Source organism: Solanum dulcamara, chromosome 7, assembly GCF_947179165.1.
Source record: "Solanum dulcamara chromosome 7, daSolDulc1.2, whole genome shotgun sequence".
Taxonomy (NCBI): domain Eukaryota; kingdom Viridiplantae; phylum Streptophyta; class Magnoliopsida; order Solanales; family Solanaceae; genus Solanum; species Solanum dulcamara.
In genome coordinates this window covers 12,437,213-12,453,400 of record NC_077243.1, presented here as the reverse complement: position 1 = coordinate 12,453,400, position 16,188 = coordinate 12,437,213, and the positions used below count along the sequence as shown (strand labels likewise).

Here is a 16,188-nt window from a genome sequence, read left to right as displayed (position 1 = left end):
ATTCAAAGAAACTCGATAGCTAATTTGCGTTGTGGATGGCCAAAATTGGGTGTCAACAGACCATATCTCCTAGAGTATAACGAATTAGGTGGCCTATGACCTATCAAATTAAAGGTCTTTGAATCTTTTTTCCAACTCCACCAAGATTGCATATTTTGGAGTTTGGAGTAAAAATTTATGATCGTTTTACTGAAACATGTTCGGATAGGACAATTCGGCGAACTCATCAGCCAATTTGGCGACTCGCCGAATAGTTCGGCGAAACACGACCTAGCTTGCCGAATAGTGCCCGAAATCCTTCAAAAAATGTTGGATTGGGCGAGCTAAAGCACCATTTGGCGACTCGCCGAATAGATCGGCGAGGAGACCTCCAGCTCATTGAAATTGCCGACGAAATTTATTAAAAGGTGATTTTTCTCAATCTTTCAACCTAATAGTATTCTTATACGTAGAGATACTCTCAAAATCCCAAATTCTCCTTCTCCCAAAGATCAAGAACTTCAAGAAAGGAATTTCTCCAATATTGGGAGATCTAAAGACTCCAAATTGAAGATCTCCTTCACAAATCCATAGATTGGTTTCTCAACTTCAATCTACAAGGTTCCAAACCCAATATTTTTATCCAATAACTCCTAAGATTCAGGTATACAAGGCTAACACAACGTTGGACCGAGTTCGTCCACGTGCCCCTTCATCTTTATTGAATCAAGTTGAGTTGAGTTGGAGTTTCCGAGTTCCTTGAATTGAATTCTTGAGTTATCTATTGTCTGTTGGGTTCCTTGTACATAATTAAAATACGTATTGATATTGTTCATGGGTTGAGTATTTGATTTGGATGCATGTTTATGTCTTCATTCACATGAACCCTAATTGAATATTATATTTGATTTTGAACATTGATTGTACAAGAAAAGTTTTCACATAAGTTGATTTTTTTTCTTTATTTTGAACATGGATATCTTGGGCATAAATGATGGTTTTGAAATAAAGTTTTAATAAGTTGTGATTGATTTTCAAAAATATATTTCTGAAAGAACTTGATTATTTGAGCATGAGTCGATCCAGAGTTAAATTGAAAGAGTCTTTAAGAATTTTAACTGTTTTGATCGTAATTTTGCTATGCATTATTTTGAGTCAAAATTGCATGTTTTAAAGAGATTTAAAAGAGTTAAGTATTTAATCTTAATGAGTGGATTTGATTGAATTAATTTGAAAGAGCATAATGATTGAGATGAGACTGAGTTTCGATGGGAGTCCAAGGAGATTAGTCGAAAGTTTTGATTGAACTGATTGATTTGTTTAATTTGCATGAGCATTTTGAGTTTTGAGAGTAGTATCGAGCACCGAATTGAGCGATAGTAAAACTCAATAACTACGTAGCCAGCGTAAAAGAGGATTGGACCGTTAAAGTCGGATATTTCCCTATTTTATTGTCCTGAAAAGATAGGACTTGATTGATTGGTGGATCCAGATTGGTAAATTTATCCTTTACCTTGGCAAGTATTAGACGGACGTGGCAACGACATCGATTCGTTGTGCATCACCTACTTATAGGTGGTGGGATTGTTGTCGGTTAAGAGAGAATCCCAGATTGTACATGAAAGTAAATGGCATATTTTAAATAAGTTGCATATTACTGAGTCCTTCTTAAAGAATTGTTATATTTGATACTTGCATATCATACTGAGTTGGGTGAGTTTCATTCTATATTGAGTTCCTTTGATGTATTGTTATTTCATTCGGCCATATTACATACTCGTACATTCCATATACTGGCGTCTATTTGGGCCTGCATCATTTTATAATGCAGGGACAGGTGTTAGAGATCATCAACAGGCACTTCATTGAAGATCTATTTCTGTCCTGATAGTGGTGAGACCTCCTTGCCTTCGGAGGGATCATATTCATTCTTCCATTGCTTATGAGTACTTTTTTTGAGGTGGCCATGAACTTGTCAATGACACCATTTGGGTAGTAGAGATAAAGGCTTCATAGACTAGATAGTGATGGATTTATTTTGATATCCTTGATTAATTTTCTTTCAAACTATGTTTTTTATTTGAATGATCGAGATTGATGATTGAGTTAGCCCACTAAGATTTGTTTTTCTTTTAAACTAAGTCTTCCATTGAATCAATGAATGTGTGATCAGGCCAAGTGGTTCGCTTGGGAGCCAGCAATGGCTTTTGAGTGTCAGTCACTCCTAGGGTACCCTCTCGGAGCATGACACTCACTTTATTTTTTTCGCACATGACGTTAGCGTCACAACTATAAATTAATTCTCTGTGATACTCCGTCGGTATATTGATATCATATAGGATTGAGTTTAATCTTCTATGATACTAATTTGGTATCGATACCCTATCTATATCATATAACATTAAGCTTTTTCTTTAAATAAATAAATAAGAAACCATTAAGAGAAAATTATGAAAGTCACAATCTTATTTATGAAACTCTAAATTAGAAGACAATATATTTTTAATTTTTTTCTCTTTTTACAAATTTTTAAAAGGTTGTATCTAAATTATGGCTCTTATTTACAACAACAACAACTCAGTGAAATCCCACATCATGGGGTCTGGGGAGGGTAAAGTGTACGCAGACCTGACTCCTACCAATGTAGGACGGCTATTTCAAATTATGGCTCTTATTTAACCGCTTTTAAATTAAAATATTGAAAAATTAAAACATACATCAGTGATACCATGACAGTATATAGATATACCGCAATGGTATCATGAATGATTGAATAATTTCATCGAAGGGCTGAAGCAAACCTCAATGAAAATAATGCTCAATTATTCTTTGATACCACTAAAGTATATTATACTTTGATGACAGTCCTTCAATGAAGACACTACTCATTTACTCTTTGATACCATTAAAATATCTTCATTTACTGTGATGGTATCAGAGAGGGAAAAAAGGGTGCGCATTGATGTCAATGTGCGAATTTAAAATAAAAAGGACTATGAAAATAATAAGACATTTAAAGATAAATATTTTACTTTTTTGGGATATAAATGTTGTTTTCCCTTTAAAAAAAGAATGCCTCTTTTTATTTTGGCTTATATCATCCATGGCTCCTTGAAGTTGTCCACGTAATTTATTTAGACACTTTAATTAAGACGTATACTTATTAAACACCTCTACCTCCCGAATTTGAATCATTTGAACATTTTTTTGTCTATGTGGCAAATTGTTTGTGATTTACATTATATAGGCGCGTGAAAGGTTTTTAATTAGGCATTTTTTATGGAAAAAAATACTGCTTCTTCTTCCTCGTTTTTTTGCCAATCACTTCTTCCACCAGACCACTAGTTCGCCGCCACTGCCGCCATACACCCTTCTTTCTCCTTTTTTTTCTCCGAACACATCAGTTCCTCTACCTTCATGGCTATTCTTTTTTGGCCCCATTGCCATTCATATTATGACTGGCAGCAGCACCATTGCCACCGCCAATCCGCCATTGCCACCATTATTACCGTCATTTTAATCATGTTAATTTGTAGAGGATTTGAAGTTTGAAATTTGTCTCTATCTTGTTAGTGTAGTGTTTTGGTATTAAATTGATATCCATTTGTGTGAATTTTATTGAGGATTTTCCTATTTGTTATTTGCTTTGCTCAAACTTTTATCCAAGTGTTTTGATTTGTTGTAAATCTGTTATTTTGGGTTTAAATTGATGTATATTTTGTGTGAATATAAGGATGTTCTTCAGCCAAAAAAAATAATCAACTATGGAACACAAAAAAATTATTCAAGATAACTCCATTTTTTTCCGACGAATCTTTCTCGTACCTAAACTGGGATGAAAAAGAAAGTTATAGTTGAAAAATAATTTGTCGTGTTGGGGGTGACACGGTAAAGGGAGAGGGAGGGTTGCCGTGATGGTGGTGGCTCTGTAGAGGGAGAGGTAGGTTTGTGCTCCAATGGATAGCAGGGGAAAAGAGGGGTGGGTAAAGTACAGGATTTTTCATTTTCTTTTACTTAAAAATAATTTCCTTTTTCATTTATTTATATATATTCTTTTTGTTATGTATGGATGTATCTATCCAAGTGGAGTCCACCCATTTGGATAGTTGAGCAAGTTAGGCAATAAATTGACACTTTTTCATGGTGGGCAAGTTAGGCAACAAATTGACACTTCTTCATGACTATAAAATGTGCATATTCTATGCAAATGAAGATGTGAAATAAGATACAGAAATACGAACATATATCTTCTCCTATTTTTCTTAATCTATTTTGTTCTAATTTTCTCCTTCTGAATTATTAATCTAGTCTATTTTACAATACGTTATCAGCACGAGGCTCCGGCTAATTTTTCAAAGTAACAAAAGTGGTAAGAGTTTTATTTAATTTTATTTTTATAAAATGACAAATATTTTCAAAATTGAATTTACTGCTCTTGATATCTCTGGAAAAGGCTACTCATCATGGGCATTTGATGCCGAAATTCATTTAGAATCAATGGGTCTGGCAGACACCATTAAAGATGACAATATGGCATTCAATCAAGACCATGCTAAAGCCATGATATTTCTCCATCACCATCTTGACGAGAGGCTAAAATTACAATATCTCACATTAAAAGACCCCCTTAAATTGTGGAAAAATTTTAAAAAAAGATATGACCACCTGAAGTTGGTCATGCTTCCACAAGCTCGTCATGATTGGCTAAATTTGAGATTAATGGATTTCAAAATTATAACTGAATATAATTCTGCTCTATTTAGAATTATAGCTCAGTTAAATTTATGCGGAGAAGAGATCACTGAGCAGGATAAACTGGAAAAAACATACTCTACATTTCCACCCACGAATATGCTCCTGCAGCAATATCGCGAAAAAGAATTTAAAAAATATTCTGAATTACTTTCTCACCTTCTTATTGCTGAAAGACATAATGAACTATTAATGAAAAATCATGATAGTCGGCCAGTTGGTTCTTTGCCACTCCCTGAAGTGAATCAGGCAAATTCTAACCAACGAGAAAGAGGTCATGGCCCCAGTCGTGGTCGTGGTCGTGGTCGTAGTCAAAGAAGAAATTTTAATCATGATGCTCGGCTGGCACCGAAAAATAACCAGCAATATAAAAGCCAGGATAAAAAGCCAGAAGCTTTACCGAAGTATAATTCAGAAACAATATATCATAGATGATATGTCATAGATGTGGAGGTATGGGGCACTGGTCGCGGATTTGCCGGTCATCAAAACGCCTTGTTCAGCTATATCAGGCATCTCTGAAAAGGACAGAAAATAATGCAGAGACGAATTTTATCTCTGAAGATAATATTGAGCCCGTGCATTTGGATGTAGCTGATTTTTTTAATTTTCCGGACGAAAATATGAATATTGATAAAACTAATAATATGTAAATATATTTCTTTTTATCTGTATTAAATATGATGTTTGTATTTTCTTAGTCAATGTAAATAAATAAAATTTATGTAATATACCATGTGTTAATACGTATTTTATTTCTTATTGAAGAAAATATGGAAATGCCTCAAATCTTATTTGGATCAATGATAAATCAAGAGGATATTTGTGTAATTGATAGTGGAATAACTCATGCTATTTTTAAAGACGAGAAATATTTTTCCAATTTGCTTAAAAGAAAAGCTAATGTTAATACAATATCTGGTAATTCAAAAATCATAGAAGGCTCCAGAAGAGCTACTATAATTCTGCCTAAAGGAACAAAAATTGTTATAAAAGATGCATTATTCTCTTCTAAATCTCCTAGAAACTTATTAAGTTTTAAAGATATTCGCAGAAATGGATATCATGTTGAGACACTAAATGAAATGAATACTGAATATCTTGGCATAACCAAGAGTATCTCAGGCCATAAATATATTTTGGAAAAATTATCAACTTTGTCATCTGGCCTATATTATGCAAAAATTAGTGCAATTAAAGCAAATATGATCGTAAACCAGAAGTTTACTGATCCAAATATATTTGTGCTATGACATGATCGAATAGGTCATCCTGGATCAATAATAATGAGATGAATTCTTGAAAATTCAACTGGACATCCGTTAAAGAACCAGAAGATTCTTACAATGATGAATTTTCATGTGCTGCTTGTTATCAAGGCAAAGTAATTGCCAGACCATCAATCCTGAAGGTTGGCATCGAATCTCCTGGTTTTTTAGAGCGTATACATGGAGATATATGTGGACCTATTCATCCACCTAGTGGATTGTTTAGATATTTTATGGTCCTAATAGATGCATCATCTAGATGGTCTCATGTGTGCCTGTTATCATCTCGCAACCTGGCGTTTGCGAAGTTGTTAGCACAAATAATAAGATTGAGAGCGCAATTCCCAAATTATCCAATTAAGGTCATTCGCCTTGATAATGCTGGAGAATTTACATCTCAAGCATTTAATGATTATTGCTTATCAATTGAGATAAAAATTGAACATCCTGTTGCTCATGTTCATACTCAAAATGGCCTTGCAGAGTCATTTATAAAGCGCCTACAATTGATAGCAAGACATCTACTAATGAAAACAAAATTGTCAATTACTGTTTGGGGTCATGCTATTTTACATGCAGCAACACTTGTACGTCTCAAACCGACACATTATAATAAATACTCTCCATCACAATTAGTATTTGGTCATGAACCAAATATAGCCCATTTAAGAATTTTTGGTTGTGCGGTATATGTGTCTGTAGCACCACCACAACGTACAAAAATGGGCCCTCAACGAAAGTTGGGCATATATGTTGGGTTTGACTCACCCTCCATAATTCGATACCTTGAACCGTTGACTAGAGATTTATTCACTGCTCGATTTGCCGATTGTCGATTTGATGAAACAATTTTCTCGCCATTAGGGGGAGAGAAAAAGGAACCCGAAAAAGAAAAAGAAATTGCGTGGAAAGTTTCATCACTATCACATTTTGATCCACGTACCCGCACATGTGAACAGGAAGTCCAGAAGATTATCCACTTGCAGAAAATAGCAAATCAAATGTCAGATGCATTTACTGATTTGAAACGGATAACTAAGTCACATATCCCTGCAGTGAATGTACCTATCCGGATTGATGTCCCAAAAGGACCATCTACAAGTATCATAGCTTCTGAATCCCAAACACGCCAGAAGCGTGGTAGACCGTTGGGTTCAAAGGATAAAAATCCTCGAAAGAGAAGCGTGAGAAATAATAAAGATGATACTACAATAGAACCTCCTGAAGAAGGTCAAGATTTGAGTAATCCTGATATTCTTGAAGAAATCAGTGAACCCGAGACTCAAGCGAATGAAGAACTTTCAATAAGTTCTTTCGGTGATGAGATAAAATTAGATCGATCTAAAATCACGGTTGATAATGTTTTTGCATATAATGTTGCACTTAACCTCATGCAAGATAGTGAAAGTCTTGAGCCTAAATCCATCGAAGAATGTCGACGTAGATGTGATTGGCCAGAATGGCAAAAGGCAATTCAATCAGAATTAGACTCACTTGCTAAACGTGAGGTTTTTGGACCTGTAGTCCAAACCCCTGAAGGTGTAAAACCAGTTGGCTATAAATGGGTTTTTGTTAGAAAACGAAATGAGAGAAATGAAATTGTAAGATATAAGGCACGCCTTGTTGCACAAGGATTCTCTCAAAGACCCGGAGTCAATTATGAAGAAACATATTCACTAGTTATGGATGGAATAACTTTTCGATATCTCATCAGTTTAGCTGTACATAAAAATCTTGAAATACATCTAATGGATGTAGTTACAGCTTATCTTTATGGTTCACTTGATAATGAAATTTACATGAAAATTCCAGATGGATTAAAATTGCCTGAAGCATGTAAAAAGTCTCTGGAAATGTACTCAATAAAACTGCAAAGATCATTATATGATTTAAAACAATCAGGGCGTATGTGGTATAATCGCCTCAATGAGTACTTGATAAATGAAGGTTATATAAATGATGTCATTTGTCCATGTGTTTTTATTAAGAAAATGGAATCAGAGTTTGTTATACTCGCCGTTTATGTTGATGACATAAATCTCATTGGAACCCCTGAAGAGGTCCAAAAGGCAATTGAATATTTAAAGAAAGAATTTAAAATAAAAGACCTTGGAAAGACAAAACTTTGTCTAGGTCTGCAAATTGAACATTTAGCAGACGGAGTTTTTGTCCATCAATTTGCCTACACTGAGAAAATCTTAAAAAGATTTTACATGGACAAAGCACATCCATTAAGTACTCCAATGGTTGTTCGATCACTTGAAGTGGAAAAGGATCAGTTTCGACCTCCAGAAGAGGATGAAGAAATTCTTGGTCCTGAAGTACCATATCTCAGTGCTATTGGCGCACTTATGTACCTTGCTAACGCAACTAGGCCTGATATAACATTTTCTGTCAATTTGCTAGCAAGGTATAGTTCATCTCCAACGCGAAGGCATTAGAACGGTATCAAACATATTTTGCGATACCTGAAGGGTACTATTGATATGGGTTTGTTTTATACTAACAAAGGTTGCGCAGACCTTATTGGTTATGCAGATGCAGGTTATTTATTAGACCCACATAAAGCTCGATCTCAGACAGGTTATCTGTTTACACACGGAGGGACTGTTATATCATGGCGATCTACAAAACAGTCAATTGTTGCTATTTCTTCAAATCATGCTGAAATAATAGCATTTCATGAAGCAAGTAGAGAATGTGTGTGGTTGAGATCGATGATACAGTTCATCAAAGAAAGATGTGGTCTGGAAAATAATGTTAAAATACCCACAATTATATTCAAAAACAATGTCGCGTGCATAGCTCAATTGAAAGGTGGCTTCATAAAAGGAGACAGAACGAAACACATTTCACCAAAATTATTCTTCACATATGATCTTCAAAAGAATGGTGAAATTGATGTACAACAAGTTCGTTCAAGTGATAATCCTGCAGATTTATTCACAAAGGCATTATCAACATCAACTTTTGAGAAGCTAAGGCATAAGGTTGGAATGCGCCATCTCCAAAATATCAAATGAAGTTTTCATCAGGGGGAGTAAAATACGCGCTGCACTCTTTTTCCCTTAACCACGGTTTTTGTCCCACTGGGTTTTCCTGGCAAGATTCTTAATGAGGCAGCAATCAAGGCGTATTACTCTTTTTCCTTCATTAGGCTTTTTCCACTGGGTTTTTTTCTAGTAAAGTTTTAACGAGGCACAACATCTATGGATATTGAAAATAACTATGTATATTATTATTAAGGAGACGCATTATACATGGACATTCAAGGGGGAGTGTTATGTATGAATGTATCTATCCAAGTGGAGTCCACCCATTTGGATAGTTGAGCAAGTTAGGCAACAAATTGACACTTTTTCATGGTGGGCAAGTTAGGCAACAAATTGACACTTCTTCATGACTATAAAATGTGCATATTCTATGCAAATGAAGATGTGAAATATGATACAGAAATACGAACATATATTTTCTCCTATTTTTCTTAATCTATTTTGTTTTAATTTTCTCCTTCTGAATTATTAATCTAGTCTATTTTACAACACTTTTAATGTTTTTTTGGACTAAAAAATTACACCTATCACTATTTAATTCGTTAAATTATCATGTCATTGTGAGTATATTTCATGTATTTTATACTTTTAGCTTATTGGGAAAAAATATTTTAAATTTGAGAGTGTAGAGCTGTTCAATAGAAAAAAGTCCTAGTTAAAGTATTTAAGTGAGTCGTATATGATTTAAGCTTTTTATTTTTAATAATTTTTTTTACTAATATATTTAAAATTAGAAGATTAAAAATATTTTAATATATTTTAAATTTAAGATCACAAAATTCAAATTAAAAATCGGGTGTATCTTTAACTTGAAAACATTATTCTTCCCATTAAAAAAAATTCACATTTTTAAGTCGGAGAATATCGGTCAATAGAAAAAGATGAAGTTTTTCCCGCCAAATTGCACATTAGACAAATACCTAAAACCAGTGCCGTCCCCCACTCATACCGCCTTTGATATCAGATCCAGAAATTCTCACAGCTCCACAAACTGAGAGAATTTCAAACGAAAATTCTGAAGAAGAAAAAAAATGAGTGGAGTTTTAAGAAACAAAGTACAGAGAAAGTTCAAGATGAGAGGTTACTCTCTCAAAGTAGAAGCTCTCTCCGAAGTCCTCTCTTTCCTTTCCCATTTTCCCTCAGATGCTCTCGACGATGCTCTTGAACTCCTTCTCGATGAGCTTCACCATCTTTCATGTCCGTACATTTCTTATTTTAATGGACTCCCTTTTTGTTTATTTTGTAATTTAATTGTCATTTTGTTTTTTTTGTTTGATAATTTTTGTGCAATTTTGTTTGATTTAAGCAGTGAAGTCTTCGATTTTGGATAGGGAGCCGGTGCATAAAGTTGTGAGCATTTTATTGGAGGCAGATGCCGCCGTTGAAGAGAACCCTAGCTCAAGTTCTTCATCTGCTTCTGCCCTTCGTGTTATTGATGCTTTTATTGTCCCTAAATTCCGATACGACCCTGTTAAGAAGTTCTTTCATGAGTATGCTAATCAACTCTTTTTATCCATTTTCCCCTCTTTTCTGATTCAATTTATTGATTCTTCTTTTTCCCTTTATACTTGTTGCAACTTTGAGAATTTGGGTATTTCTTGCACCCCTTTATAGGCACAGTAAGCAGTAAAGTATGCGTTAGTAGAAATGTTTGTTTTCTCGCATTTACTCATTAAGGTTACTTCAGCCTCTCTACCTCCACAAGGTTGTGGTAAGGTCGGCATACAGTCTATCCTCCCAGAGCCCACTCAGTGGGGTTTCATTGTTGTTACTCATTAAGGTTACTTGGTTAAGAGCTCAATTGCATTATTTATAGCTAAAATATATGTAAAATCTCTTACAGTTCCTTGCAAATCTGAAAGAAAAGAGCAAAAACTTGGAGAATTTTTGGTTAATTTGATAGCATTTAAGTGAGCATACTCTAGAAACTGTTTCCTGTACGACTTTGAAGAATTTAACTGTTTCATTGAAATGTAACTAGAGTTTAAGACAACTTCTCCAATTGTTTAAGTTGATGTTTTTCAGGAATAGGCATACTGAAAAGTTAGTTCTCTGTAGTGAATATTACTTCAAATATTCAACAATAGAGAAGATTGATTATGATTAACAAACTGAAATAGGAAAATTACTATAACAAAGTAATATTGATGGAGAAGAGCAGAAAGAGATGATGAAATAGACAGGAAGGGGATGAGAAGCCTGAGAAGAAGGGAGATGAGAGGATTCAGATTCTCACAGCAATTCGTATAGCCCTCATCACAATATGGACCACTAGTTATAAACTACATTTCTTCCTAACTTATCCAGTAGCCTTTCAACACCCATTTATCAACCTGGATCCGAACATAGTCTACCAACAATTTGTTTGGCCATTTCATCTTTTGACTCTTGTGTAAATACTCTCGAGGCCCAATTACTTCAATTTGGTCTAGCCTTTTCATAATATTCTCTTTTGAATTGGTATACAAATTGAGGAAGCCAAAACCTTGATTAGCCGTTCAGTTTTATTATATTAACTATTATAGTATTTGTTCCAAGCTTAGTCAATTGCAAGAATTTCAGTTCTAAAAAATAACTAGCTACAAAAACTATGTTCCATTTTTTCTTGCAAGTGTGTATCATACTTAGCTTTCTGACAGATCTGTGTATAATTTTGGATATGCTTAGAATTTCAAGTTAGTCAACAAGAATTTCAGTTCTAAAATAATAAGATACAAAAACTATGTTCCATTTTTTTCTTGCAAGTGCATGTTATACTTAGCTTTTTGACAGATCTGTGTATAATTTTGGAGCCTCCTATGCTTAGAATTTCAAGTTAATAGAAGAATCCATTTTCTGTGTGTAGGCACACAGGGAGGCTTCCCATTCATGGTGATGCCTCTGCAAAAGCCACCTTATACAAGGATAGATTCCTCTTATTGTTTCAAAGGTTAGCTCGTGATCCACGGTTTTCAACCCTTGCTTTTGATGCCTCTTCTGATTATGGCAGCTGTGAGGTGAGTGGCAACAATGATCCTAGTTTAGATTTACATCTCTTTGGATGGATTGCAGAGCTATGGCTTTCAAGTACCAGTGCAAATGATGCTCACAGTAGGAAATTGTTGTTTTGCAGATATCTCCCATTCAATCCCTTGTTGGAAGAGTAGGCCGGAGATGGATAATGGGAGTAATATCTCAGTTGGAGGATGGTCATTTCTACTTGGAAGACCTTGCTGCTGCTGTCGAAGTAAATTTATCGAGTGCAATATCCTTTTCAGATGTTTTCTCTTATTTCATTGCTCATGATAGTTGATACAACAACTGTGACTAATGTACTTGAGTCTGAGTAGTTAATGTCCTTCAGTAGCAAGTTTTTCTCTTCTGATGTTGAATCATGACTGATGATTGTTTCTCTCTCTTTAGTTCTTTGGTTGTCCTAGAAACCTATCCATTTGCTTATATCAGATTGGTTTTTCCTAAAGCCCTTAGTTGCTGGTTTGCTTTACGCATTTACTCCTGTAATTAGTCTTAGTGTCTTACAATTTCACTTCTTGTTTATGTTATTATTCTTTAAATGTGGTCCATCCTATAATGGAGTTATAGAACTAAAGCACATTGAATCCACCCCCTCTTTGTTAATGGCAGTGTTCGAAAATTGTGCTCTTAGAGTTGACAGTATTGGCAATTACATGCAGTGTATCCATAACCTGCAGTACAAGATAACTACAGGTTTCTTTGCGGAAAATACAATTGTCCTGGCAGAAGGTGAAATGCAGTTGGATGGTGTTTTCCAGGTCAATTCTTGTGCTGAATCTCTTCTTTGAAATACAAGTTTGAACTAGATAAATACTTGAGAAGAGGTCGATAAATATCAGCAGCAATATCAATTTTCATACTTTGTGGTGCTTAGACTCCAAAAGAATTTCATCAGTCTTCACTTTTAGTTTCTTATCAATATCTGACGAAGTAAATACAGGAGAAGTGAGTTCTGCTTGTTTATATTCCTAATTGTACAAGTGAGGAATAAGATCAATAAAGCTTGCCAGTTGTCAAAGCTGATTACGTTTTGCTCTAGAGCTGATTCTGTACCTGCCAATCCACAATTCTCTCAAGAAAAGCTTGCCAAATCTGGTGTGCTTTAATATCCTTTTTATTCTGGTGACTGTTCAGAAATTACCAACTTTAGGCAATTATTGTACCAAAAGTGATATAAGCCACCACATAAGATTCGATGTCCAAATTGTTTGGCTGAGTTTTGGATATGTTAATATTATTGGTGGTTTAATTTATAGCTAATTTGCTAAGTGTATCATGCAGGTCAGAACATGTGGATTTCCTCCATTAGAGGACAGAGAAAAGTCCATGGCATTTTTTTCAGGACTTGACTTCTTTGGTGGTGGTATTCTTACCAAAGAGGAAACTGTATCCTTTTTTACTTCGTTCAATAATATAAAAGTTGAAAATACCATGGCAAAACTATTCATGGAAGCTAAGAATGGATATGAAGCTTCTTTAACTTTGCAATAGCTAAGGCTTGCAGAGCTGGAGAAAAATGCTGTAAATGATATGTTTGTTATACTATCTGATATATGGCTGGACAATGAGGAGGTATATATGCTTCTTTTTTCTCTTTCTAACCCTCTATTCCTTGTTTTAATACATATGGACTAGTTATGGTTGCCTGATCCACCATTCTCCCCTATCCTTAGAGAAGACTTTGGGAAATCTGGAGACAATTCTCAATGGTTACGAAAATGTAGAGGTGGTTCCTTCTTTATTTGTCTTCATGGGAAACTTCTGCTCGCAGCCATTTAATATTTCATTCAAGTCCATCTCAAGTCTCAGGCAAGTGCAGGTTTGAAATTTAGCTGTATTACTGCGACGAATATTTGTTGATAAAGTAACTGACAAACAAACAGAATATTTGTTGATAAAGTGACTGACAAACAAACATAATATCCAGAGTTCAGTTTGGAAAGCTTGGGGAAATGATTGCATCGCACCAACGACTAAAAGAGCATAGTCGGTTTCTTTTTATCCCCGGTCCTGATGATGTAGGTGTGTTGATAAATCATCACAATTTGTCGTTTAAGCTTTTACCACCTTAATAAAATAATGAGGAGTTTTCTCTTGTTTCTCCAGGTCCTTCAACAGCCTTACCCAGATGTCCTTTGCCTAAATACCTAGCTGAAGAACTTCAGAAATATGTTCCAAATGCAATATTCTCCAGTAACCCATGCAGGTATCCTTTGTTTGCTGCACACTGACTTTTGAATTAAACTATGAGAGCTAAAGCTTCTTTTCAATTCTTTAACTAAAAGAAAACAAGTAATGCAACAGGAAGTTCTCAGTTTAGATCTTCCCTCATTTGCCCAATCTAAATGAGCACAATCAATATCTATGTCCATACAGTTGTTCATGTTTATGTTGTACACATGCTGGGTGCTTTGGTGTGTGCCACAAAGGATTGCATCTTCTGCTGAAATGTTAGCATATTATATTATGGATGAAGTGATGCATTCTTAACTTTTCATGTTGAAACAGAATCAAGTTTTATACACAAGACATTGTGCTATTCCGCCATGATATGCTTTATAGAATGCGAAGATCGTGTCTGATACCTCCCTCAACAGAAGAAACCAGTGATCCATTTGAGCATGTAAATTGTCTTCATATTCTCAAAGTTTGGATTTTGTTTGGTATCATAGGTCGAAATTCAGGATATGCCCATGTTTATTTTCCTTGCAGCTTGTTGCGACTATAATACATCAAAGCCATCTCTGCCCCCTCCCTTTGACGGTTCAACCCATTATCTGGAATTATGATCATGGTCTACACCTATATCCAACCCCGCATACGGTACTTTCCTCTTTCTTCTGTATTGAGATTTTGTAGAAATCAGAGTTTATTCAAAATTAATATTCCTCCATCAGACAGTTTAACAATATGCAAGTATAACTTCCTATTTGAAGAGTCCGAACAAGACAGCTTTTGGGTATATTTGGGGGGGGGGGGGGGGGGCTAAAATATAACACTAGGAGACATATGATTGCAGAGTCATGACTAACGTCTGTGATCTTGTTTCACAATGTTCTCCATGTGGTTAAATGGTTTTGTAGATTGTCTCAAGATGAGAACGTGTATTCTCTCTTTTTCATACTGTTATGACCTGAAACTTATAACAGGATATGTGCTTGAACTACAATTGATAAAATTTGATCTGATACTTCCAAACAGATAGTGTTGGGGGACAAAAGTGAGCAGAAATCTTTCAGATACACAGGAGTTACATGCTTTAATCCTGGTTCCTTCTCAAATGATGGCACATTTGTGGCATACCGGCCATGCAATCAGGAAGTAGAATTATCAGCATTGTAACTTGTAAGCATCAACTTCACGCTGGCATCTTAGCTTAGTGATTAACTCTTTGGTGGCTAAGTTAGTGTTAATTGCCTTTTGGCTCTTCCATAAGTTATCTTTTTCAGTCTATAGAATGGTTCTGTATATTAGTTTGTTGTCCTTATCTAATTGCAAAAGCAAAAAGGAGGTCTACTTCATTGTTAAGCTCGTGGTATACTCATTCTTACAGGTTGTAACTCACGTAAGACAATTTATTATCAGTTGATTGTCAAAACTCAAAGTCAAATAATCTTGGATGTATGAGAACTTTTAATACAGCCTCTCTACTGTCTTAACGCAAGGGTAAGGCTGCTGTACTCACCCCTCTCCAGACCCCAACAACAACAACCAAATGAAATCCGACAACATGGGGTCTGGGGAGAGTAAAGTGTATGCAGACCTTACTCCTATCAAGATAGGATAGCTGTTTCTGAGAAACCTTCAGCTCAAAAGAAGCATAAAAGAGGTCAAATAAGGCTAAGAAGTTCACAGTGTTATGGGAAAGCAAATAACGCAAATAACGAAAGCGACACAGATAAAATAGAGTAATCAAAGTATAGAAAGTAATAGAAAGATAATAACAGAAGTCAGAGCACAAGAAATTATAGTGTGTTAATGTGCCTACTAATAAGGAAGAATAACGATACTGTATTAGACTTCTACCCAAATATGGGTCTTCCCTAGACTCCATTTATGAAATTATTTTGGGTACGTTGTTGTAACGCAAAATTGGATATCCCTTAAAATTTCTACGTAAC

At 35.1% G+C, this 16,188-nt stretch overlaps 1 protein-coding gene across 1 annotated transcript; it reads left to right on the top strand.

Annotated features, from left to right (window-relative positions):
- Positions 1 to 9,881: 9,881 nt before the first annotated feature.
- On the top strand, positions 9,882 to 15,665 carry LOC129896637 (DNA polymerase epsilon subunit B). The gene is made up of 13 exons (XM_055972570.1): positions 9,882 to 10,249; positions 10,362 to 10,542; positions 11,898 to 12,048; positions 12,165 to 12,296; positions 12,748 to 12,825; positions 13,349 to 13,453; positions 13,559 to 13,639; positions 13,746 to 13,876; positions 13,995 to 14,089; positions 14,174 to 14,273; positions 14,576 to 14,690; positions 14,780 to 14,890; positions 15,269 to 15,665. Exons 1-13 carry the CDS (start codon positions 10,084 to 10,086, stop codon positions 15,407 to 15,409), a joined length of 1,587 nt encoding a protein of 528 aa, XP_055828545.1. The 5' UTR covers positions 9,882 to 10,083; the 3' UTR covers positions 15,410 to 15,665.
- Positions 15,666 to 16,188: the final 523 nt, after the last annotated feature.

Coding starts and splice junctions, on each gene's coding strand:
- LOC129896637 (XM_055972570.1), top strand. CDS start 10,084: ATGAGTGGAGTTTTAAGAAACAAAGTACAGAGAAAGTTCAAGATGAGA. Junction 12,049..12,164: donor CTGATTATGGCAGCTGTGAG/GTGAGTGGCAAC, acceptor GTTGTTTTGCAG/ATATCTCCCATTCAATCCCT. Junction 14,090..14,173: donor CCCCGGTCCTGATGATGTAG/GTGTGTTGATAA, acceptor TTGTTTCTCCAG/GTCCTTCAACAGCCTTACCC.